Here is a 26,967-nt window from a genome sequence, read left to right as displayed (position 1 = left end):
TCCTGTATGACCTGGAGTAGATTTTTTTTCTTCCAAAGATTGAGTTTCTCTGTTAAAATATTAAATTCTAAAGTGCCAATAGGCAGCCACCTAGGGGCATATGGACTTACCAGAGGATAATGACATAGGATGCAGATCCACCGATTGAATATATAAAGGTGGCAAAGATCTGTATGATGATGTAAATTACAAACATACTGGCGCAGTTGTCAGTGGGTGGACACACCCCCAGCCTGACGGATGAATTGGCTGATGGGAAACCCATAGATTCGATACACAAGCAGTTATGGTAAACCTACATGGACACAAAGCAGATAAAATTATAATCGAACCCTCTACACCTCCAGAGCAGAGGATTATGGGAATGAAACTTACAACAGCCTTCCCTGCTCCCGAGGATGATTTGCAACCAACCAAACATGCTGACATGTACGTTATTTTATTCTCCCCACACACTGGATCCCACCGGCTGGACGAACAGTGACACTCCGAGTTACAGGAAGAGAAAAGGCTACTCTCACCAAATGGATCCACTTTACTCCTGGAATGAATTGAGAAAACAATGTATTAAAACTCCAAGCCCTATACACACTTTTGCACTAAATAAGTCTGTGGCATTAAAGAGAACCTGTCACTGGGAGAAGGGGGGAACTGCTGCAGGCATTAAGTGCAGAAACCTAGAGGGCACATATTTGCAGCACCTCTTAAACCTTCCCATCATAGGTGAATTTCAGACTGTTTTAACACACAAAACTAGCTTTCTTGATCATACATCACGGGACACAGAGTATTCATTACATAGTGGGTTAGATAGGCACCATCGGTGATTGGACACTGGTTAACCCCAATTAAGTAGAATTCCTCCCCTATATAACCCCTCTCATACGGGGAGGACCTCAGTTTTTTCACCAGTGTCTAAGGTGGTTGGTCACGTAAAACATGTGCTGTGAAGAAAGCTCCAGTTTGGTCCCTGCGGGGGCTTAAAGGGCTATGCTGACCGGATCCATATCTCGGGCCGATATTTTGACTCCCAAGATGGTATGGTACCCGGGCCTCGTCATCCGAAGAAGCGAGGTTTTGCCTGTAAGTCTCTCTTTGGAGGACTGGGCTCTGAGAAAACCAGGCTTGGTATACTATTAAAACAGTGGCACGAAAGTTTCTGGCAGAGTCTTTTACAGGTCCAGGTAAGAGGTTTCTCTGAGTAGGAACCCAAAAAATCCTGAAGGTTGGCACAACGCTACCCGCCGTGATAGGTGAAGGCTGGAAACTGTCTGTTCTCAGCAGTTCCTGCGGCGGGGACAGGTAAGAGAAGTTAAAGGGGTTGTAAAGTTATTTTTTTTTTTTTTTTAAAATAACAAACATGTTATACTTACCTTCACTGTGCAGCTCGTTCTGCACAGAGTGGCCCCGAACCTGGTCTTCTGGGGTCCCTCGGCGGCTGTTTCAGCTCCTCCCCGCAAGCATTTACCACCTTCATGCGAGCTCCCTCGCACGGTGGTGAGTGCTTGCGGGCGCGCTCCCGTGATACAGCCGGCGGCTATAGCCGCTCGCTGTATCACTCGGCCCCGCCCCCCGGCGCGCCGCGTCATCGGATGTGATTGACAGCAGCGTGAGCCAATGGCTGCGCTGCTTTCAATCCATCCACTGCAGCCAATCAGCGACCAGGCTGAGCTGCAATGAAGCTGACGAGGACGAGGAGCGAAGATTCGAGGCGTCAGGTAAGTAAAACGGGGGGCCTGGGGGCGGCGGTACTGTCAAAAGTTTTTTCACCTTAATGCATAGAATGCATTAAGGTGAAAAAATTTTTACCTTTACAACCCCTTTAATCCTATATATATATATTTATATTACAAATGGATTTTCTTCAATGAGTAGTTGCATGTCTTACCTGATTTCCACCACTAGAGGGAGTAAGGAGCAAACTTACGTGCCTTTCAGATACACACTCAGTGAAGCTGGTGTCCAATCCGCTCACTTCCTCCACTGCAGGTGTGCAGACGCCAGGTGGCTAATTTAAAAGCCCAGAGCGTTCAGAGCTCTGTAAACAGATGGACACAGAGTGTGGGCAGTGAGCATCCTAAAGTGGTCGGATCCAGGCTAAACCTAAGACACCTGCTCGGCATCAGGTTGTGCAGTATTAAGCATATATGTATATTGTGAGACTTTTAGCACAACAGTGATTGCATATGTCAGGGGTGTCCAATCTTTTTTCCAAGAGGGCCAGATTTGATGAATAGAACATGCTTGAGGGCCGACCATTTTGCCTGACATTCTTAAACCATTAAAATTTGGTCTAAGTGTGTCTATCCGAGCACTAATACACGGCCCAACAAGAATTCTCTTGCCTTTGTGCTGTGTGTGGTGAATAGATGAGCTTGGGGGTGTTATTTGGATATACCGGATTTAATCTGCTTATAACACGCACCTTCACTTTAAAAATGAAGTTTCAGGAAAAAAAATCTTAAATTTTAAATAAAGAACTGTGAAGCAAAATAAGGGTCAGTGCCCATCAATGCAGCCTAATCAGTGCCCATCTGCGGCCCCCACTCTATTGCCATGAATGTGGCCCCCACTGTATTGACATGAATGCAGCCCCCACCGTATTCACATGAATGCAGCCCCCACCGTATTGACATGAATGCAGCCCCCACCACATTAACATGAATGCAGCCCCCACCACATTAACATGAATGCAGCCCCCACCGTATTGACATGAATGCAGCCCCCACCACATTCACATGAATGCAGCCCCCACCACATTCACATGAATGCAGCCCCCACCACATTCACATGAATGCAGCCCCCACCACATTCACATGAATGCAGCCCCCACCGTATTGACATGAATGCAGCCCCCACCGTATTGACATGAATGCAGCCCCCACCGTATTGACATGAATGCAGCCCCCACCACATTGACATGAATGCAGCCCCCACCGTATTGACATGAATGCAGCCCCCACCGTATTGACATGAATGCAGCCCCCACCGTATTGACATGAATGCAGCCCCCACCGTATTGACATGAATGCAGCCCCCACCGTATTGACATGAATGCAGCCCCCACCGTATTGACATGAATGCAGCCCCCACCACATTCACATGAATGCAGCCCCCACCGTATTGACATGAATGCAGCCCCCACCGTATTGACATGAATGCAGCCCCCACCACATTCACATGAATGCAGCCCCCACCGTATTGACATGAATGCAGCCCCCACCGTATTGACATGAATGCAGCCCCCACCGTATTGACATGAATGCAGCCCCCACCACATTAACATGAATGCAGCCCCCACCACATTCACATGAATGCAGCCCCCACCACATTCACATAAATGCAGCCCCCACCGTATTGACATGAATGCAGCCCCCACCGTATTGACATGAATGCAGCCCCCACCACATTGACATGAATGCAGCCCCCACCGTATTGACATGAATGCAGCCCCCACCACATTCACATGAATGCAGCCCCCACCGTATTGACATGAATGCAGCCCCCACCGTATTGACATGAATGCAGCCCCCACCGTATTGACATGAATGCAGCCCCCACCGTATTGACATGAATGCAGCCCCCACCGTATTGACATGAATGCAGCCCCCACCGTATTGTCATGAATGCAGCCCCCACCACATTCACATGAATGCAGCCCCCACCGTATTGACATGAATGCAGCCCCCACCGTATTGACATGAATGCAGCCCCCACCACATTCACATGAATGCAGCCCCCACCGTATTGACATGAATGCAGCCCCCACCGTATTGACATGAATGCAGCCCCCACCACATTAACATGAATGCAGCCCCCACCACATTCACATGAATGCAGCCCCCACCACATTCACATGAATGCAGCCCCCACCGTATTGACATGAATGCAGCCCCCACCGTATTGACATGAATGCAGCCCCCACCACATTCACATGAATGCAGCCCCCACCGTATTGACATGAATGCAGCCCCCACCGTATTGACATGAATGCAGCCCCCACCACATTGACATGAATGCAGCCCCCACCGTATTGACATGAATGCAGCCCCCACCGTATTGACATGAATGCAGCCCCCACCACATTCACATGAATGCAGCCCCCACCGTATTGACATGAATGCAGCCCCCACCGTATTGACATGAATGCAGCCCCCACCGTATTGACATGAATGCAGCCCCCACCACATTAACATGAATGCAGCCCCCACCACATTCACATGAATGCAGCCCCCACCACATTCACATGAATGCAGCCCCCACATTGACATGAATGCAGCCCCCACCACATTGACATAAATACGGCAGCCCCCACCACATTGACATGAATGCAGACTCACCATTGCTGTCAGTGCAGCCTGATTCATGTCCATCTGCAGCCTTGGAGGAGACAGGGAGGGGGCGGGACGAGCGCCAACAGATATACAGGAGAAATTCCTGTTTACACGGCGGCCTCTTTAATTGAAAGTCCCGCCTCCTATGATGGACAAAACAATTGTCCAATGGCAGCGCAGGAGACGGGACTTCCTTTTACACAGGACGCCGTGTAAACAGGAAATTCTCCTGTATCCTGTACGGCGCTTGTCCCGCCCCCTCCAAGGCAGCCAGCATATCTATCTTTTATGGCCCCCGGCGCTCGGGGATTCGTTGGGGGCCACAAAAGATATATATGTCAAAATTACCGGGCGGGCCGTCCGAAACCGGACCGCGGGCCGCGATTGGCCCGCGGGCCGGACTTTGGACATGCCTGGCATATGTACTAATACCTCTGCTTTGTAGCTTGGGACTATGTCTCCTCGTAAGAGGGTCTCGGGGGGGGGGTAACAAAGGCACAAGAAAGTCACCGTCTGTGTCTAGGGGTCCTAAAGATGCCTGCAGATTACCATCCCCCCCTGCAAGACTGGAGCCAGCCTCACAGGATGAGTCAGTGCCCCTGTCAGGTTTTGCAGCCTCTCCTAATGTTACAGCCCCAGCGTATGTCACAGAGGATTCCCTTAGGGCTACATTGGAGGGTTTTGAGGGAAGGATTATGAATTTTATTTCAGCTTCCTTAAAAGATAGCAGAAAAAGGGGTAAATCCCCTCCCTCTGCTGCACTTTCACTTTCAGATGATTTTTCTGACAATGAGGAGAGATCCTTATCCAGAGATAGGGATCAAGAGCAGTCTGAGGATTCAGAGGAAGAGGAGAGAGCTGCTTCCTCTCAGGCACTCAAGAAGCAGGTCCAGTATTATACTGAACTAGTGCGTTCCACATTTAAAATGCCCTCTGCTGAGGCCGCTACATCCTCTGTTTCTTCCCTGGGGGTCAGAAGGATCCCACAGACTGCCTTTTTCTTTCCAATTCATCCTTTAATGGATAAATGGTTGTATGAGGACTGGGGACTAGGGATGAGCTTCGAGTTCGAGGCAAACAATTTGGGGTGTTCGTGGCAAATTCCAATGCCGCGGAACACCCTTTAAAAGTCTATGGGAGAAATCAAAAGTGCTAATTTTAAAGGCTTATTTGCAAGTTATTGTCATAAAAAGTGTTTGGGGACCTGGGTCCTGCCCCAGGGGACATGGATCAATGCAAAAAAAAGTTTTAAAAACAGACGTTTTTTCAGGAGCAGTGATTTTAATAATGCTTAAAGTCAAACAATAAAAGTGTAATATCCCTTTAAATTTCATAGCTGGGGGGTGTGTATAGTATGCCTGTAAAGGGGCGCATGTTTCCCGTGTTTAGAACAGTCTGACAGCAAAATGACATTTCAAAGGAAAAAAGGCATTTAAAACTACTCGCGGCTATTAATGAATTGCCGGTCCGACAATACACATAAAAGTTCATTGATAAAAACGGCATGGGAATTCCCCACAGGGGAACCCCGAACCAAAATTAAAAAAAAAAAAATGACGTGGAAGCCCCCTTTAACAAGGGGAACCCCAGATCCCGGCCCCCCCCTGTGTGAAATGGTAAGGGGGTACTTTTGTACCCCTACCATTTCACTAAAAAACTGTCAAAAATTTTAAAAATGACAAGAGACAGTTTTTGACAATTCCTTTATTTAAATGCTTCTTCTTTCTTCTATCTTCCTTCATCTTCTTCTTCTTCTGGCTCTTCCTCCGGTGTTCTCGTCCAGCATCTCCTCCGAGGCGTCTTCTATCTTCTTCTCCTCGGGCCGCTCCACACCCATGGCATGGGGGGAGGCTCCCGCTCTTCTCTTCATCTTCTACTCTTCTTCATCTTCTTCTCTTCTTCATCTTCTTCTCCGGGCCACTCCGCACCCATGCTGGCATGGTGGGAGGCTCCCGCTGTGTGACGCGTCTCCTCTTCTGACGGTTCTTAAATAGGGAAGTCCCGTCAAGTCACCGTGCGTCAGAGGGGGCGGGGTCAGCGGGTGGCCCCGCCCCCCTGTTATTTAAGAACCGTCAGAAGAGGAGACGCGTCACACAGTGGGAGCCTCCCACCATGCCAGCATGGGTGCAGAGCGGCCCAGAGAAGAAGATGAAGAATAAGATGAAGAAGAGAAGAAGATGAAGAGAAGAGCGGGAGCCTCCCCCCATGCCATGGGTGCGGAGCGGCCCGAGGAGAAGAAGATAGAAGACACTGCGGAGGAGATGCTGGAAGAGAACATCGGAGGAAGAACCAGAAGAGCCAGAAGAAGAAGAAGAAGATGAAGGAAGATAAAAGAAAGAAGAAAGAAGAAGCATTTAAATAAAGGAATTGTCAAAAACTGTCTCTTGTCATTTTTAACATTTTTGACAATTTTTTAGTGAAATGGTAGGGGTACAAGTACCCCCTTACCATTTCACACAGGGGGCGGCCGGGATCTGGGGGTCCCTTGTTAAAGGGGGCTTCCAGATTCTGATAAGCCCCCCGCCCGCAGACCCCCACAACCACCGGCCAGGGTTGTGGGGATGAGGCCCTTGTCCTCATCAACATGGGGACAAGGTGTTTTGGGGGGCTACCCCAAAGCACCCTCCCAATGTTGAGGGCATGTGGCCTGGTACAGCTCAGGAGGGGGGGCGCTCTCTCGTCCCCCCTCTTTTCCTGTGGCCTGCCAGGTTGCGTGCTCGGATAAGGGTCTGGTATGGATTTTTGGGATGGACCACATGCCATTTTTTTAAAAATTTTGGCGCGGGGTTCCCCTTAAAATCCATACCAGACCTGAAGGGTCTGGTATGGAATTTAGGAGGACCCCCATGTCATTTTTTTAAAACATTTTGGCCGGGGTTCCCCTTAATATCCATACCAGACCTGAAGGGCCTGGTATGGAATTTAGGGGGACCCCCACGTCATTTTTTTTTTAAATTTTGGTTCGGGGTTCCCCTGTGGGGAATTCCCATGCCGTTTTTTTCAATGAACTTCTATGTGTATTGTCGGACCGGCAATGCAATAGCCGCGAGTAGTTTTAAATGACTTTTTTCCTTTGAAATTTCATTTTGCTGTCAGACTGTTCTAAACACGGGAAACATGCGCCCCTTTACAGGCATACTATAGACACCCCCCAGCTACAAAATTTAAAGGGATATTACACTTTTATTGTTTGACTTTAAGCATTATTAAAATCACTGCTCCCAAAAAAACGTCCGTTTTTAAAACTTTTTTTTGCATTGATCCATGTCCCCTGGGGCAGGACCCAGGTCCCCAAACACTTTTTATGACAATAACTTGCATATAAGCCTTTAAAATTTAAACTTATAAACTTTTGATTATTCATGTTCGAGTCCCATAGACTTTAACGGTGTTCGCAAGTTCAAACAAACTTTTTTCCTGTTCGCATGTTCTGGTGCGAACCGAACAGGGGGGTGTTCGGCTCATACCTACTGGGGACATCCAGATAAACTGTTTACTCCTCCTAAAAGGTTTTCTATGCTTTATCCTCTGGAGGAAAGCTTCACCAAGAAGTGGGAGGTCCCATCCATGGATGCGGCTGTCTCTTGTGTGAATAAAAACCTGACCTGTCCCTTGGACAATGCTCAGGTGTTTAAAGATCCATCTGATAAAAAGCTGGAAACTTTATTAAAAGCCTCCTTCTCCATGGCTGGCGCTGTAGTCCAACCTACCTCCAATTCCTCAAGGAACAGGTTAAGCAGATGCTTGGCCTCCTTCCCAGTGAGGAAGTGGAGAACTATGCAGACCTTCCACAGGTGCTGTGTTTTATGATTGATGCCATTCTGGATTCTGCCCAGCAAGCATCTCGTTTGTCTCTCCTGTTGGTACACATGCGCAGGTCCCTTTGGCTTAAAAGTTGGGCAGCAGAGCTTTCATGCAAAAGATATGTAGCTGGCTTCCCATTCAAAGGGGAATGCCTATTTGGGGATGACCTAGATAATTTTATCCAAAAAATTACAGGTGGTAAATCTACACTCCTACCAGTTAAGAGGAATAAACGTCCACCATTCAAACGGTCTCTTTCCCCTTCCCCTGGAACATCAGGCTCTAAGCAGTGGCGACGGCCTTCCCAACCTACTTTCAGAGGAAGGGCCCAGGGTCACACCCAAGGGCAGAAAAAGGCTTGGGGACGAAAGCCTGCCAAGCAGAGCCCCAAAACATCCCTGTGAAGGGGCGCCCCCACTCGGCCGAGTGGGGGGAAGGCTCCTACAGTTTTCAGGAGCCTGGCGGGAAGAGGTTCAAGACAAGTGGGTGGTCTCTTCAGTATCTCTAGGTTACAAAATAGAGTTCCTAGAGCTTCCACCAGCTCGTTTCCTAAGGTCAAGAGTTCCCAAAGATCCAGTAAAGTGAGAACCGCTACTACTGGCCTTAGATCGCTTACTATCCCAGGGAGTGATAGTAGAAATGAACCCAAAAGATCAGGGTTCAGGGTTCTACTCGAATCTCTTCACCGTTCCAAAGCCAAATGGAAATGTCAGACCCATCCTAGATCTAAACGATCTGAATCAGTTTCTACACATTCGATCCTTCCGAATGCAGTCAATTCGTTCGGTGGTCTCCACCCTGCAGGGGGGAGAATTTATGGCATCAATAGATATCAAGGATGCATATCTTCATGTGCCGATTTTTCCCGCTCACCAAAGATATCTAAGGTTCGCGGTAGACCAGCGCCATTTCCAGTTTGTGGCCCTTCCTTTCGGTCTCGCTACAGCTCCTCGAATTAGAATAGCAAATCTAAGAGCTCAGGGCATAACTGTGGTAGCTTATCTAGACGATTTGCTACTCATAGAGCAATCGGTGGCACACCTGAACCGCGCTGTCTTCAAGACGGTAAGACATTTGGAAAGACTAGGCTGGATAATCAACCTAGAAAAGTCTTCTTTGCAACCTTCAACAAGGTTGGAGTATCTAAGCATGATCATAGACACCGCTCAAGGCAGGGTGTTTCTACCAGAGCCAAAGATCAAGGCCGTAAGAGCTCTAGTCCGCTTAGTATTAAGCAAAAAGAGTCTATCCATTCGGCTATGTATGAGACTGTTAGGAAAGATGGTTGCCACTTTCGAGGCTGTTCCATTTGCCCAGTTTCACTCAAGGCCCCTGCAGAGAAGCATTCTCGCAGCTTGGAACAAAAAGACTCATGCCTTGGATCTTCCGATGTGCCTATCCCCAAGGATACGCAAAAGCCTCAATTGGTGGTTACGAACCAAAAATCTTTTGAAAGGCAAAGCCTTTCTTCCACTACAATGGAAGTTCGTAACCACAGATGCCAGTCTGACAGGCTGGGGAGCAGTTCTGGAAGAAACATGCACGCAGGGAAGATGGTCTGCAACCGAGAGACGCTTGCCCATCAATATTCTAGAAATTCGGGCAATTTACTTGGCCCTCATGGACTGGTCTTACAGGCTACAGGGTCATCCTATTCGGATACAATCCGACAATGCCATGGCTGTGGCTTACATAAATCACCAAGGAGGCACCAGAAGTCTGGATGCCCAAAGGGAGGTGAATCGCATTCCTGCATGGGCAGAAAGCCATGTTCCCTGCCTGTCTGCGGTTTTCATCCCAGGAGTGGAAAATTGGCAAGCGGATTTCTTAAGCCACCGGCAATTATGCCCAGGAGAATGGTCCCTACACCCCGACATATTCCAAACCATATGTCAAAGGTGGGGAACACCAGATGTGGATCTATTCGCATCCAGATTCAACAAGAAGCTGGACAAGTTTGTGTCCAGAACAAGGGATGTACTCAGTGGCGGCCCGTCCATAGGGGGCGCCTGGGCGCCACCCCCCTCCCTCCAGGCAGCAAAAAAAAAAAAAAAAGTAAAAAAAAAAAAAAATAAATGTTTTCATTACTGGCCCTTTAAAAAAAAAAAGGAAAAAAAAGGTCCTTAAGTGCACTGTGTTCGGACGCCGGACACAGTGTGACGCCGGACACAGTGCACTTATAGGAAGCGCCACGTCTATGCAATCACGAGATTGCAGACGTGGCGCTGCATTTGCAGGCGTTTGGCCCGCCTTGTGGCGTTTTCTGATGCGCCGAGTAGCTTCCGCTCGGCCATAGTAATACATACTACAGGCGCCGGGCGGAAGCTACTTGGCACTTCAGATTTGATTGACATCTGCCCTGAGTCAGATGTCACTTCCTGCCTCTCTCTCTCATTGCGCCCGAGAGAGGAAACAGTAAAAATGCTGGTGCCAGTGAGGAGGAGAACACCGCAGGAGACCCAAGGTAAGTACCGCTGTGTGGAAAATGGGGGGACACCTGCTGTGGGGGGGCTCTGATGGGGGACACATGCTTTGGGGGTTCTGATGGGAGACACCTGCTGTGGGGGGACTCTGATGGGGACACCTGCTGTGGGGGGGCTCTGATGGGGACACCTGCTGTGGGGGGACTCTGATGGGGACACCTGCTGTGGGGGGATTCTGATGGGGACACCTGCTGTGGGGGGACTCTGATGGGGGACACCTGCTGTGGGGGGGGGCTCTGATGGGGGACACCTGCTGTGGGGGGGCTCTGATGGGGGACACCTGCTGTGGGGGGCTCTGATGGGGACACCTGCTGTGGGGGGACTCTGATGGGGACACCTGCTGTGGGGGGACTCTGATGGGGACACCTGCTGTGGGGGGACTCTGATGGGGACACCTGCTGTGGGGGGACTCTGATGGGGGACACCTGCTGTAGGGGGTTCTGATGGGGGACACCTGCTGTGGGGGGTTCTGATGGGGGACACCTGCTGTGGGGGGACTCTTATGGGGACACCTGCTGTGGGGGGACTCTGATGGGGACACCTGCTGTGGGGGGACTCTGATGGTGACACCTGCTGTGGGGGGACTCTGATGGGGGACACCTGCTGTGGGGGGTTCTGATGGGGGACACCTGCTGTGGGGGGTTCTGATGGGGGACACCTGCTGTAGGGGGTTCTGATGGGGGACACCTGCTGTGGGGGGACTCTGATGGGGACACCTGCTGTGGGGGGACTCTGATGGGGACACCTGCTGTGGGGGGACTCTGATGGGGACACCTGCTGTGGTGGGACTCTGATGGGGGACACCTGCTGTGGGGGGTTCTGATGGGGGACACCTGCTGTGGGGGGACTCTGATGGGGACACCTGCTGTGGGGGGACTCTGATGGGGACACCTGCTGTGGGGGGACTCTGATGGGGACACCTGCTGTGGGGGGACTCTGATGGGGACACCTGCTGTGGGGGGGCTCTGATAGGGACACCTGCTGTGGGGGGGCTCTGATGGGGGACACCTGCTGTGGGGGGCTCTGATGGGTGACTCCTGTTTTGGGGGGACTCTGATGGGGACACCTGCTGTGGGGGGACTCTGATTGAGACACCTGCTTTGGGGGACACCTGCTGTGGGGGGCTCTGATGGGGGACACCTGCTGTGGGGGGACTCTGATGGGGGACACCTGCTGTGGGGGACTCTGATGGGGGACACCTACTGTGGGGGGCTTTGATGGGGGACACCTGCTGTGGGGGGACTCTGATGGGGACACCTGCTGTGGGGGGACTCTGATGGGGACACCTGCTGTGGGGGGACTCTGATGGGGACACCTGCTGTGGGGGGACTCTGATGGGGACACCTGCTGTGGGGGGACTCTGATGGGTACACCTGCTGTGGGGGAGCTCTGATGGGGGACACATGCTGTGGGGGGACCCTGATGGGGACACCTGCTGTGGGGGGACTCTGATGGGGACACCTGCTGTGGGGGGGCTCTGATGGGGGACACATGCTGTGGGGGGACCCTGATGGGGACACCTGCTGTGGGGGGACCCTGATGGGGACACCTGCTGTGGGGGGACTCTGATGGGGACACCTGCTGTGGGGGGACTCTGATGGGGACACCTGCTGTGGGAGAGCTCTGATGGGGGACACATGCTGTGGGGGGGCTCTGATGGGGGACACATGCTGTGGGGGGGCTCTGATGGGGGACACATGCTGTGGGGGGTTCTGATGGGGGACACCTGCTGTGGGGGGACTCTGATGGGGACACCTGCTGTGGGGGGACTCTGATGGGGACACCTGCTGTGGGGGGACTCTGATGGGTACACCTGCTGTGGGGGAGCTCTGATGGGGGACACATGCTGTGGGGGGACCCTGATGGGGACACCTGCTGTGGGGGGACTCTGATGGGGACACCTGCTGTGGGGGGGCTCTGATGGGGGACACATGCTGTGGGGGGACCCTGATGGGGACACCTGCTGTGGGGGGACCCTGATGGGGACACCTGCTGTGGGGGGACTCTGATGGGGACACCTGCTGTGGGGGGACTCTGATGGGGACACCTGCTGTGGAAGAGCTCTGATGGGGGACACATGCTGTGGGGGGGCTCTGATGGGGGACACATGCTGTGGGGGGGCTCTGATGGGGGACACATGCTGTGGGGGGTTCTGATGGGGGACACCTGCTGTGGGGGGACTCTGATGGGGACACCTGCTGTGGGGGGACTCTGATGGGGACACCTGCTGTGGGGGGACTCTGATGGGGACACCTGCTGTGGGGGGACTCTGATGGGGACATCTGCTGTGGGGGGCTCTGATAGGGACACCTGCTGTGGGGGGCTCTGATAGGGACACCTGCTGTAGGGGGGCTCTGATGGGGACACCTGCTGTGGGGGGCTCTGATGGGGGACACCTGCTGTGGGGGGCTCTGATGGGGGACACCTGCTGTGGGGGGCTCTGATGAGGGACACCTGCTGTGGGGGGCTCTGATGGGGGACACCTGTGGGAGGCTCTGATGGGGGACACCTGCTGTGGGGGGACTCTGATGGGGACACCTGCTGTGGGGGGACTCTGATGGAGACAACTGCTGTAGGGGGCACCTGCTGTGAGGGGGCTCTGATGGGGACACCTGCTGTGGGGGGACTCTGATGGGGGACACCTGCTGTGGGGGGCTCTGATGGGGACACCTGCTGTGGGGGGACTCTGATGGGGGACACCTGCTGTTGGGGGGGCTCTGATGGGGACACCTGCTGTTGGGGGGCTCTGATGGGGACACCTGCTGTTGGGGGCTCTGATGGGGACACCTGCTGTGGGGGGCTCTGATGGGGGACACATGCTGTGGGGGGTTCTGATGGGGGACACCTGCTGTGGGGGGACTCTGATAGGGACACCTGCTGTGGGGGGACCCTGATGGGGACACCTGCAGTGGGGGGGCTCTGATGGGGACACCTGCTGTGGGGGGGCTCTGATGGGGACACCTGCTGTGGGGGACTCTGATGGGGACACCTGCTGTGGGGGAGATCTGATGGGGGACACATGCTGTGGGTGGGCTCTGATGGGGGGACACATGCTGTGGGTGGGCTCTGATGGGGGACACCTGCTGTGGGGGGACCCTGATTGGGACACCTGCTGTGGGGGGACCCTGATTGGGACACCTGCTGTGGGGGGGACCCTGATGGGGACACCTGCTGTGGGGGGACTCTGATGGGGACACCTGCTGTGGGGGGACTCTGATGGGGACACCTGCTGTGGGAGAGCTCTGATGGGGGACACATGCTGTGGGGGGGCTCTGATGGGGGACACATGCTGTGGGGGGCTCTGATGGGGGACACATGCTGTGGGGGGTTCTGATGGGGGACACCTGCTGTGGGGGGACTCTGATGGGGACACCTGCTGTGGGGGGACTCTGATAGGGACACCTGCTGTGGGGGGGCTCTGATGGGGACACCTGCTGTGGGGGGGCTCTGATAGGGACACCTGCTGTGGGGGGGCTCTGATGGGGACACCTGCTGTGGGGGGTTCTGATGGGGACACCTGCTGTGGGGGGCTCTGATGGGGGACACCTGCTGTGGGGGGCTCTGATGAGGGACACCTGCTGTGGGGGGCTCTGATGGGGGACACCTGTGGGGGGCTCTGATGGGGGACACCTGCTGTTGGGGGGCTCTGATGGGGACACCTGCTGTTGGGGTGCTCTGATGGGGACACCTGCTGTGGGGGACTCTGATGGGCGACTCCTGTTTTGGGGGGACTCTGATGGGGACACCTGCTGTGGGGGGGACTCTGATTGAGACACCTGCTGTGGGGGACACCTGCTGCGGGGGGCTCTGATGGGGGACCCCTGCTGTAGGGGGCTCTGATGGGGGACACCTGCTGTGGGGGGACTTTGATGGGGGACACCTGCTGTGGGGGGCTTTGATGGGGGACACCTGCTGTGGGGGGCTCTGGTGGGGGGCTCTGATGGGGGACTCTGATGGGGGACACCTGCTGTGGGGGGACTTTGATGGGGGCACCTGCTGTGGGGGTACTCTGATGGGGACACCTGCTGTGGGGGGACTCTGATGGGGACACCCTGCTGTGGGGAGACACTGATGGAAACTCTGATGTAAGGGGACAGAGGCTGTATTTGGGAGGGGGCAGAGGCTGCATTTTGGGGGGGGCAGAGGCTGCATTTTGGGGGGGACAGAGGCTGCATTTTGGGGGGGACAGAGGCTGCATTTTGGGGGGGGGGACAGAGGCTGCATTTGGGGGGGGGGGACAGAGGCTGCATTTGGGGGGGGACAGAGGCTGCATTTTGGGGGGGGACAGAGGCTGCATTTTGGGGGGGGACACAGGCATGCTGCATTTGGGGGGGACAGAGGCTGCATTTAATGGGACACAGGCATGCTGCATTTGGGGGGGGACAGAGGCTGCATTTGGGGGGACAGAGGCTGCATTTGGGGGAACAGAGGCTGCATTTAATGGGACACAGGCATGCTGCATTTGGGGGGGACAGAGGCTGCATTTAATGGGAACAGAGGCTGCATTTAATGGGAACAGAGGCTGCATGTAATGGGACACAGGCATGCTGCATTTGGGGGGGGAACAGAGGCTGCATTTGGGGGGGCGGAGGCTGCATTGGGGGGGGACAGAGGCTGCATTTGGGGAGACAGAGGCTGCATTTGGGGGGACAGAGGCTGCATTTTATGTGACACAGGCTACATTTGATGTGACACAGGCTGCATTTGATGTGACACAGGCTGCATGTAAGGAGGGATCTGGTTGTAGGCGACGTGGCAGGTGACACACTCGGGGCTTCCTCTGATTCTGCATTATGGTGAGTTGAATGATTTCACTTTATATTACAATGTAATAATAGTAATAATGCGCTTCAATCATCCTGACACCATAACAACCATGGTGCCGGGATGATTGAAGCGCTAACACCAGGTGTTTGGAGTATCTTTATCTGCTGATTGTTAAACTTTGTAGAATAGACATTTCTATTGTTGTGTAGGATCTAGGCCTGCTGTCCCTCTCTCCCTCTCCCTCCATCCCTCGTTCATCTCAGACGCTAACCACACCACCTTAGAGCCACGCCCACTATTTCGCTGAAACCATGCCCATTTTCACCAAGTGGGAGGGGTCAAAAAGGAAGGGCGGGGTCTGGCGCCCCCCCATCCTAAAACTTCATGTAAACTTAATGTATGCCTTCCCTCCGAACCCACTTCTTCCGTGGTTCCTGGGAAGGGTCAAAAGGGAAGCAAAGTCGGTCCTTTTAGTAGCCCCGGCTTGGCCCAGACGACCTTGGTATGCAGAGATCGTAAAGATGGCAGTGGGCAGACCTTGGGTCCTCCCATTCCGGCCAGATCTGCTCACACAGGGTCCGATTTGCCACCCTGCTTTACGAAGTCTAAATTTGATGGCTTGGCTGCTGAAACCCACATTTTAAAAGACCGTGGGCTCTCGAAGTCAGTCCTTTCCACTCTGGTCAATGGCAGAAAGCCGGCCTCCAGGCTTATTTACTACAAAATCTGGAAGGCATATGTTTCCTGGTGTGAACCCAGGGGATGGCATCCTAGAAGGTATATGATTAGCAGAATCTTGACCTTTCTTCAGTCAGGCCTAGAAATGAGATTGACTTTGAGCACTCTGAAAGTCCAAATTTTGGCTTTGTCTGTATTTTTTCAGAAGCCAATTGCTTCACATTCCCTGGTTCGGGCCTTTATTTAGGGACGCACTGCGGTTGAATCGGCCAGTCAAACCTCCAGTATACCCATGGGATTTGAATTTGGTGTTGTCGGCTTTACAGGGACAACACTTTGAGCCACTGCACCTGGCTCCTTTAGTGATTTGACTAAAAAATTAGTCTTCTTGATAGCCATATCCTCTTCTAGGAGAGTATCAGAATTAGCAGCTTTTTCTTGTAAAGAGCCATATTTAATTATTCACAAGGACAGGATTGTTATGCGTCCTAATCGTTCCTTCTTACCTAAGGTGGTTTCAGGATTCCATTTGAATCAAGATGTAATCCTACCATCCTTTTTTCCAGATCCGCAGTCCGCGGAGGAAGAATCTTTGCACACTCTTGATGTGGTTAGAGCAGTCAGTGTCTATCTGCAGGCAACCGCTCAGATACGGAAAACTGATTGTTTGTTTATTCTGCCAGATGGCCATAAGGAAGGCCAAGCAGTGTCGAAATCCACTCTTTCTAGATGGATTAGACAGGTTATTTTTCAGGCTTATGATATAAAGAGGAAGACTCCTCCTTTTCATGTGAAAGCACACTCAACTAGGGCTGTTAGTGCTTCTTGGGCAGTGCATCACCAGGCCTCCATGGCTCAGATCTGTAAGGCTGCGACTTGGTCTTCAGTCCATACATTCACCAGATTCTATCAGATAGATGTAAGAGGGCAAGAGGATACCACCTTCGGGCGCAGTGTACTGCAGGCTGCAGTTTAGTTCCTCTGGTCCGCTTGTGGTCTATATTTTCTGATCTGTGTCTCCCTCCCCTCAAATGAGCATTGCTTTGGGACATCCCACTATGTAATGAATACTCTGTGTCCCGTGATGTATGATCAAGAAAATAGGATTTTTAAATACAGCTTACCTGTAAAATCCTTTTCTTGAGAGTACATCACGGGACACAGAGCTCCCGCCCTTCTATGGGTTTTACGTTACCTATTGCTTTGCTACAAAACTGAGGTCCTCCCCGTATGGGAGGGGTTATATAGGGGAGGAATTCTCCTTAATTGGGGTTAACCAGTGTCCAATCACCGATGGTGCCTATCTAACCCACTATGTAATGAATACTCTGTGTCCCGTGATGTACTCTCAAGAAAAGGATTTTACAGGTAAGCTGTGTTTAAAAATCCTTTTTTGTGTGTGAGGTTTGCACACCTTTTCTTAAAAAACTTCATCAGGTGTGCTACGCTTCATACCTGAAGCAGTTTACCTCCACACTCCCAGTAACAGGGTCTCTTTAATATAGGTTTTCCTCTGTATTTTTGCATGTGGATTAACATGCACTTTTCAGGGGAACCTAGTGTATTTATTGCTTATGCAATAAGATACATGCAAGACTGTACAGTACTGTTTACCTTATGGAGTAAGGTAAATAAAGCTAAACTGCACAAAGTAGCAGTTTTAATTATGGCGAGACTGATCCTAGAGCTAAACCAAAGCAGGGATAGAAGAGGCTGGGATGCTGCTGGCATGGCTACAGTTGGAGAGGGAGCCTTTCCTACCTCTGCACTAGGGATGAGCTTCGTGTTCGAGTCAAACCCATGTTCGACTCGAATATCGTGTGTTCGGTTATTTGCCGAATTACGAACGATATGGCCCGTTCGCGCCAAATTCGAGTGGCTGATGATTGGCCAAGCATGCACTATGACCCGCATGCTTGGCCAATCACAGCGCCATCTGAACAGAGAGCCGTAATTGCCCAAAGCAAACGAGGCTTTGGCCAATTATGGCTCAGGGGGTTTAGTACACGCCCCACACTATATAAGGCCGCCTGCACAGCAGCCCTGTGTAGTGTGTTCCGGTGTTCAGATAGAGATAGAGAGAGAGAGACAGACAATGTCATTTGATTTAAGTTAGATAGAGTATGCAGGTTGAGTCAGCTGCAGTTACAGTGTATTGTGTATATATATGCATTCCAGGTGTTGTGTGTGTGTGTATATATATATATATATATATATATATATATATATATATATACTGTATCCAGTTTAGCTAGATCCTGTTCTTCTCTTCCTAATATACTGAGAGGCAGGCAGGTGTTTTTACAGTATTTCCAACTATTGTACTGTGTACCCTGCACAGTCTCACCTACAGTATAGCAACCTGCAGCCAGGTGCTTGTGTAGGCTCATTGAAGTATTTCCAGCTACTGTACTGTGTACCCTGCACAGTCTCGTCTACAGTATAGCAACCTGCAGCCAGGTGCTTGTGTAGGCTCATTGAAGTATTTCCAGCTACTGTACTGTGTATCCTGCACAGTCTCACCTACAGTAAAGCTACCTGCAGCCAGGTGCTTGTGTAGGCTCATTGAAGTATTTCCAGTTACTGTACTGTGTACCCTGCACAGTCTCACCTACAGTATAGCTACCTGCAGCCAGGTACTTGTGTAGGCTCTTGACGTATTTCCAGTTACTGTACTGTGTACCCTGCACAGTTGCACCTACAGTATAGCTACCTGAAGACAAGTGCAGGTGTTATCATACTAATAATATAACAGGCAGGCAGTTGATTCTGCTAGCTGCAGTATAATCGGTATATATATATATATATATATATATATATATATATATATATATATATATATATATCCCAGTTTTGTGCAGCTCACTGCAGGCCAATAGTATGTCTGGAAGGCAAACAAAGAGAGGCAGACAGTCACAAGCCAATTAAAGGGGACAAGCAGGCTCTGTGTCTAGAGGCAACAGTGCTGGTCGTGGACACAGTGCATCCTCATCAGCACGTGGGCATGGGACACGCTTGGCCTTTTTTCGGCAGCTGGCCGTGTTGAGCCGCAACATGCGGAAGACTTGGTCGAGTGGATGACCAAGCCGTCCTCATCCTCCTCATCCTCTCTCACCCAGGCTCAGGGTACTTTGTCTAGCAAAGCAGCTGCCAATGTGGCCTCTTCCCTCGGCTCAATGGCATCAGTGACTCCTTCCCTAGCCCCACCATGTCCTCCTGAGGAGTCCCTCGAACTGTTTGACCACAGTGTTGGGTACATGCTCCAGGAGGATGCCCAGCGTTTTGAAGGCTCTGATGATGATACTGAGCTAGATAACGGCAGTAACGTGAGCACGGACAGAGGGGGTACCCAAGAAGGACAGCAATCTGGCAGTCATGTTCCCCCTGCTGCAGCATACTGCCAGGTTTGCTCCAGTGATGAGGAGGGAGGGGATGATGAGGTCACTGACTCAACGTGGGTGCCTGATAGGAGAGAGGAGGAGGAGGAGGCACATCACCAACGAGGCAGGATGCCCTCCAGGGGCCAGCCTAAGGGCAGCACACTGACTGCATCACACCACAGAGCTCCGCATGTGCAGGGCGCTGCTGTCTCTGCGCGTTATTCCAAAAGTTCTTTGGTGTGGGCCTTTTTTGAGACGAGTGCATCAGATCGCACCGCTGCTATTTGCAACATATGTCTCAAGCGTATCTCGCGTGGCCAAAACATCTCCCGCTTGGGCACCACATGCTTGACCAGACATATGTCGACCTGCCATGCAGTTCGCTGGCAAGCGTACCTAAAAGACCCACACCAAAGAACAAAGAGGACCTCCTTGCTCCTCATTAGCTGGGATCTCCAACCCCACTATACCTTCAGTCTTCTCTGAGACCTGCACTGAGAGGAATGAAGGTGTAGAATTAGGTGTGTCACAGCCAAGTACTTGCGGGCAATCTACTATCGGTACACTGACGTCAGATTGCACCAGGCAAATTTCCCTGCCGCAGCTGCTGCACCGCGGAAAGAAGTTCGCTCCCAGCCATCCACATGCCCAGCGGTTGAATGCTAGCTTGGCAAAATTGCTAGCGCTTCAACTGCTACCTTTTCAGTTGGTAGACACTGCCCCCTTCCGTGAGTTTGTGGAATGTGCTGTTCCTCAGTGGCAGGTTCCCAAACGCTACTTTTTCTCACGGAAGGCGATTCCAGCTCTCTACCGGCATGTGGAAGGCAATGTCTTGGCCTCGCTGGACAGGGCGGTCAGCGGTAAGGTGCATATTACCGCTGACTCATGGTCCAGCAGGCATGGACAGGGACGTTACCTAAGTTTCACGGCGCATTGAGTGACTCTGCTGGCAGCTGGGAAGGATGCAGGACAAGGTGCAGTAGTGTTGGAGGTTGTTCCGCCACGACGCCTCCAAAATGCCACTACTGGTGATTCTGACACACCTCTCTCCTCCACCCCCTCCTCTTCTTCTTCCACCATGGCCTCTTCCTGTGCTTTGTCCTCGGAACCAGCGGTGCTCCGTAGGCGTTCAAAGGGCTACACAAGTACGCAGGCCAAAAGATGCCATGCGGTGCTTGAGCTGGTGTGCTTGGGGGACAGGAGCCACACTGGGGCAGAGGTTCTGTCAGCTCTGCAGGGGCAGGTTCAGAGGTGATTGACGCCACGCCAACATAAGGCAGGAATGGTGGTTTGCGACAATGGCACCAACCTCCTCTCCGCCCTCCGACAGGGACAAATGACCCATGTTCCCTGTTTGGCTCACGTCCTTAACTTGGTGGTGCAGCGGTTCTTGGGCAGGTACCCGGGCTTACAAGATGTCCTGAGGCAGGCCAGGAAAGTCTGTGTGCATTTCTGCCGGTCATATAATGCCAGTGCTCGGCTGGCAGACCTCCAAAAAGAATTTTTTTTTTATATAATCTTTATTTTAAGCAAATTTTCATTTAACAACATACAGATAGAAAAGGAATAAAGTAAGTTACATAGATTGCCTTTTGGGGTACATTTTCACAGAAAGAAAACATAACTCAGGGATACACACATTGAGGGATCATTTCAGAGAGATGTATGATCGTCATCTCACTATAGCATAATATGAATTCACACATCTATGAATCTCCCCTGCAGTCCCCTCCGGGACATCCCTGAGGCAGATTAGAACCTTCAATCGGGAGCAAGGATCACAGAGCGATCCGGAGTACCAAGGCCCAGCACAGAAATCAGAAACATAAATCAGAATGAAAATGAACACAAAATAAACTGTAAACAAAAATTAAAAACAAAAGGGGGTGTTACACCTTTTTAGCATGGTAAACCAACTTAAGCTCTATTAGGTTTGTCAAGACTCTTCTGCACTTTTAGTCTTCAATGAGTACCGCACCGGAATCCCCACACCCCGACCCCATCAATCAGGTGGGGCCGTCGTATGCGAGGGTCCCGGGACGGATGACACTACCGGACTGGTATATTGTATCCAGGTAGCCCAGATTGAATAAAACTTCTCGTATCTGTCCTTACACTTCGCCATCCATTCCTCCGCAGCCATGATATTATTGACTAAAATTATCCATTCAGCGCGGCTAGGCACCTTGGGCTTCTTCCAATATATTGGGATTAGCCTTGGGGCCACATTAAGCAAATGTGGTAATATCGACTTACGGTATTGGCCGAGAGGAATGGTGGGGAAATGCAAAAGAGACTCCATAGGGGAGTCCGGGAGATCTAGGTCTAAGATGATTTTGATCTGAGCGTGCATATCCAGCCAATAAGGTCTTAATTTGGGACACTACCACCAGATGTGGAGAAATGAGCCTCTAAGGCCGCATTCTCTCCAGCATGTGTCTGAAAGAGATGGGTATATATTAGCAAGTTTGGAAGGGGCCCTATACCATCTGGTTAGGACTTTGTAGCTGTTCTCTTGCATTTTTTTGTCTACTGTGCTGGAGTGTGTGAGGCTATACAGATGGTCCAGCTGAGGCTTAGTAAAAACGTGCTGAAGGTCCTTCTCCCAATCCCTAATGAATCCCGGCTTTCCCTCATTATGCATGGATTGCAGTAAGTCATATAATATCGATATTGAGTGAGGGATAGCGGAGGTTGACATACATAGGCGCTCGAAGGGTGATGCCTGAGTGGGAGAACGAACTCCATGGGGTAGACTCCTAATGAAATGCTGGAGCTGTCTATAAAGCCACTCGTTCATTGGGAAGGTGCCATATTGTTCCCGTAGGGTCGCTAACGGCAGCAAGCCTTGGTCTTGGATAAATCTACCACATCCGTACTCTCCATCAGCCGCCCACGCCCGAAAGAAGGACAGATGCTCCCCTGGATTAAACCAGGGGAAGCCACCCAATGGTGCCAGAGGGGAAGTCGGCGGAGCAAGCCTTCCCCTCTTATTCAAGGCATCCCAAATTGTCAGGGCATGGAAGGCCATGGGAGAAACCAGCGTTGAAAAACCCCCTGCACTCCCGTGGAACCCAGGGGGCATGCGACAGGTTCCGGCCCGCCAAAAATTTATCGAGTGGCACCCAAAGTTTCAAGGTGACACCGTGATACGCGCTGCAAAGCTATGGCTTCGTAATATCTGCGGACCACAGGGACCCCCAAACCCCCTCCTAACTTAGGGCGTTGTATCGTGCGAAGGGCCAGCCTAGGGCATTTCCCACTCCAAATATATTGTATAAACAGGCTGTTGAGGGTTGAGAAGAAAGTCCTAGGCAGGGTGATAGGCACCATTTGCAGGAAAAACAGGACATGGGGCAGCACATTCATTTTGAGGACACTGACTCGGCCCATCCAAGAAAAAGCAGAACGGTCCCATCTTTTAAGGTCTGCTCTGATTGTGGAGAGCAATGGCCCGTAATTATACCCGTAAAGCTGGGAGCAGCTGGCAGGCAGGTATATCCCCAGATACTTCAAGGAGGTCTGACACCATGTAAAGGAGAAGGCAGCCTGCAGCTGTGTAAGTAGACCCAAGGAAATATTCAGGGATAGAATCTCTGACTTGTTATAATTTATCTTGAAATTGGACAAAAGGTTGAATTCTCTTAGTTCTGCCAAGATGTTAGGCAGCGATATCAAAGGCTCAGAGACATAAAATAGTACATCATCCGCATAAGCGGACAGCTTATGTTCGGTCGGCCCTACAGTGAAGCCTTTATCTTTATTAAGGCGGATCTTATTAAGCAGTAGCTCAAGGGTTAATGCAAAAATAAGGGGGGACAAAGGGCATCCCTGGCGCGTCCCATTGCCAATCAGGAATGTATCTGACAGTAGTCCATTTACTTTTACCCTAGCGGTCGGGGAACTATAAAGGGAGGATATCCAGGCTAACATATTAGGGCCCAGGCCAAGCCTGACCAACACCGCCCTCATATATGTCTAGTCAACCCTGTCAAATGCCTTTTCGGCATCGGTGGAGAGCAAAAGACAGGGGTGAGTCTTAGCCTGAGACTCCAACCAATGGATCAGTTGGAGTGCTCTGTTTGAGTTGTCCTTTGCCTCCCTTCCCATTATGAAGCCCGTTTGGTCAGGGTGTACAACTGTTGGGAGGAGTGGCTTAAGTCTATTGGCCAAGATTTTCGCCAAAATCTTCACATCAGTGTTCAAAAGTGATATAGGCCTATAGTTCCCGGGTATAGTGTGATCTTTCCCGTCCTTCGGGAGGACTGTAATATGTGCCATCAGCGCCTCAATAGGCATTGCCGAACCAGAGGCCAGCGATGTAAAGTAAGCACACAAGGGCTTAGACAGCACCTCAAAGTATTTTTTGTAATAGGCATTTGTGTAGCCATCAGGGTCCGGACTCTTCCCATTAGGAAGGTCTTTGATCACCGCTTCAATTTCCGATATAGAGATAGGTGCATCCAGCTGTTCGCCAACAGATGCCGCAAGCTGTTCGGAATGGGCCTCTGCGAGGTATTGTAGGATGCGGTCGGTCCCTTGGGGCTCCGCAGATCCCGGTAAAATACCTGAGAGTTGATACAGTTGGGCGTAATAATCCCTAAAAGTGTTAGCAATTTTCGAGGAGTGAATGACAGATGTTCCCGTCAGTGAGGTGAGTTTATGAACATGTCCCGAATCGCGTTGGTGTTTGAGGGCTCTAGCCAGTAACCCCCCACATTTGTTATCAAATTCATAGAATTTGTGTGCCACATGGCGCATTCGAGCCCTGATTTTAGCGTCCAGCAGTACAGCCAAATCCTGTCTGAGGGATTGTAGCTCTTACGCCATTGCGGGAGTAACGTGCCCTTTGTGGACTAGTTCAGCCGCGCGTATTTTGGCTAGTAAGGTCAGCAGTTCCCCCTCCCGAGCCTTTTTCAATCACGCACCTTGGGATATCAACTTCCCGTGGACCACCGCTTTATGTCCCTCCCACGCCGAACCCATGCCTACCTCGCCTGGTATATTCTCTGCAAAATACAGGGAAATGGTATCCGATACCTGTTTTTGAGCAACCGCATCATCCAGGATGCCTTCATTCAAGCGCCAGCTCCATGTCCGTGCCTCCGTGAACAGGGGATGCAGGGAAATGGAGACCGGCGCATGATCTGAAATTGTGATGGAGCCAATGAAGGCGCCAGCCAGAAAATCAAGGGAGTATTGATCCATCAGCATGAAGTCTATCCGAGTATAGACATTGTGTGTGGCAGAGAAATAGCTATAGTCTCTATCTGTTGGGTGTAATAGTCTCCAACAATCTACCAAATGGTGCGCCTGCAAAGATTTCCGAAAATGTTTCAGAAAGGCAAACAAATGGGTAGAGCGGCCAGAGGATGTGTCTAGTATTGGGTCTGGGCTGATATTGAAATCACCTCCCAGAATGAGCTGACCCTCCCTGAAGGATGACAAAGACTCCAGGACAGAATCAAGGAAAGTAAGTTGTTTACAATTTGGGGTGTACACAACTGCAAATGTGAACCTACGGTTTAAACACAAACCGGCATCAGGGTCAATTAATTGGTCCGTTAGGACAAAGGGACAATGCTTGTGGACCGCTATGGCCACCCCTCCGATTTAGGGCGAGGGGAGTTGCTAAAGTACCAGGAGTTGAATAAATGTGTGGTAAGGAGGGGGACCGAGTCAGTGCCAAAATGCGTTTCCTGCAAAAAAATGACATGTGCCCCATTGCGTTTCATCTCAAGCCACAACTTACTGCGTTTTGATGGAGATCCCAGACCACGCACGTTGTAGGATACGACTTTTAAAGCTGCCATAATGGAGGGTCACAGGGTGGAGCCACCGGGTTGTCAGCAAGGGGATGAGGGACCCAGAGCACGTCCAGAACGGCAGAAGGAAGCAGACAAAGTATGTCACACATGAGCAAGGGCCTAAAAAACAAATCACAGTTATTGCAGATGCAAACACCTTAAAACAGAGGAAAAAAAAAGGTTAAACTGTAGAACAGAAATACAACAAGAGCCCAAAGGGCATAACAAGGCACAACCTTGCCGCTGTTCGGGAGTCCCCCCCTCCCCCCAAATCGGGGAGACGGTGAGGACCAGCGAGCAGCGCCATGTCCCAAAAGGGGAACAAAACTTCAAAGAGTTGACCTATTGGGTGTAAAGTGATACAGCACAGGGAGTAGATCCGCATGGGGACCCGCTATCAGTGTAAGGGGCATACTCTGCACCCTAGTCTTAGGTAGAAAAGTGGAACGGCAACTGGGGGGAATCAAATAACGTCCAGGAACTTCTCAGGTGCCAATTTTAGATACCACCCCCGTTCAATCTTCTCCCTGTGGGGAGCGAGGGCGCAATGCTTGGTTAGATGGGCCTCTCCGAGATCCACGTCTGCGTCTGCGACGGCTTGCCTGCCACGGTTCAGGGCAAGCTGGGAGAGGTATCTCTGGTGAAGCCCTCCAATCCGGAATGTCCACCTGAGGCAGTCCAAGAGATTCCGGAAAACGAGGCAGATCAGCCTTGCTCCGCAGGGTAAACTGCTTACCATCCTTAGTAGCAGATAAGCTAAACAGAAAGCCCCATCTGTAAGGCAATTGCGCATCCTGTAGAGCCGCCAACAACGGCTTGAGGGCGCGGCGCTGCATAAGCGTGCGTCTCAATAGGTCCGGAAAGAAGGATAATTGGGCTTCATCGAAATCCACATGTCAGACTCCACGGACTTGGGTCATAATGCGCTCCTTAAGAGAATATTTGTGCAATTTACAAATAATGTCCCTGGGTTTACAAGGATCTTCAGAGGGAGGTCGCAGAGCTCTGTGATCCCTGTCTATCCCAATGTGCTCAGGCGCATGGCGACCTAGTATTTGTTTAAAGACCCCCTGCAAGGTGGGTTTAATGTCTCTCGGGCCCGTGGCCTCAGGCAGACCCCTGATGCGTATGTTGACCCTGCGGCTCCTGTTTTCATAATCGTCCATTTGATCCAACAGGGCCTCAAGCCTGCGGTCATGCATTTTGCTGTGGTCAGAAAGAGCCTGCAGGGTGGGGGTCATCTCTTCCCACTGGGTTTCCAAGGACTCCACTCTACCCCCCAGGTGCGCTGTATCGGCTTGCAAGGCCTCAATATCCTGCCTCATGGCCTTCTCCACCCTGTGGACAAACCCCTCCAGATCAGCCTTAGTGGGGAGGGAAAGGATGTGTGCACGGATGTCTCTATCTCCCCAGGCATTGCCTCTGATAGTGGGTCTTTCTGAGCTGTCCAATCCGGGAGAGGAAGGGGGAGGCAGGGACGGCAGAGGTATGTGTGGGGAACTGATAGGAGAGGCAGCTCCAGCAGTGTGTCCGCCGGGCGCCATCTTGGCTGTACCTGACGTTCCTCTGAGGGTCCCGGAAAAGAAGTTGTCCAAGGATTCCGACCGGCTCCGAGGGGTCCACTGCGACTGCGGTGACGTCTTGCGCTTCGGGAGCATCGTTTATATGCCCGTCCCCCCGGTAATGCTGCCGTTCAGGCTGTATAGAGAGCGGG

At 51.5% G+C, this 26,967-nt stretch overlaps 1 protein-coding gene across 2 annotated transcripts in view; it reads right to left on the bottom strand.

Annotated features, from left to right (window-relative positions):
- The window catches only part of LOC141132687 (solute carrier organic anion transporter family member 1C1-like), a 243,090-nt gene that overhangs the window by 22,036 nt on the left and 194,087 nt on the right, over positions 1–26,967 (bottom strand). For both annotated transcript variants that reach the window (XM_073621402.1, XM_073621405.1), the window contains 2 exons: positions 376–541; positions 111–295 (listed from right to left, as the gene is read on the bottom strand). In XM_073621402.1, the coding sequence (XP_073477503.1) occupies positions 111–295; positions 376–541 (351 nt within the window). The remainder of the gene's footprint in view (positions 1–110; positions 296–375; positions 542–26,967) is intronic.

Source organism: Aquarana catesbeiana, linkage group LG03, assembly GCF_042186555.1.
Source record: "Aquarana catesbeiana isolate 2022-GZ linkage group LG03, ASM4218655v1, whole genome shotgun sequence".
Lineage (NCBI taxonomy): Eukaryota > Metazoa > Chordata > Amphibia > Anura > Ranidae > Aquarana > Aquarana catesbeiana.
This window is presented reverse-complemented; position numbering and strand designations above follow the sequence as displayed.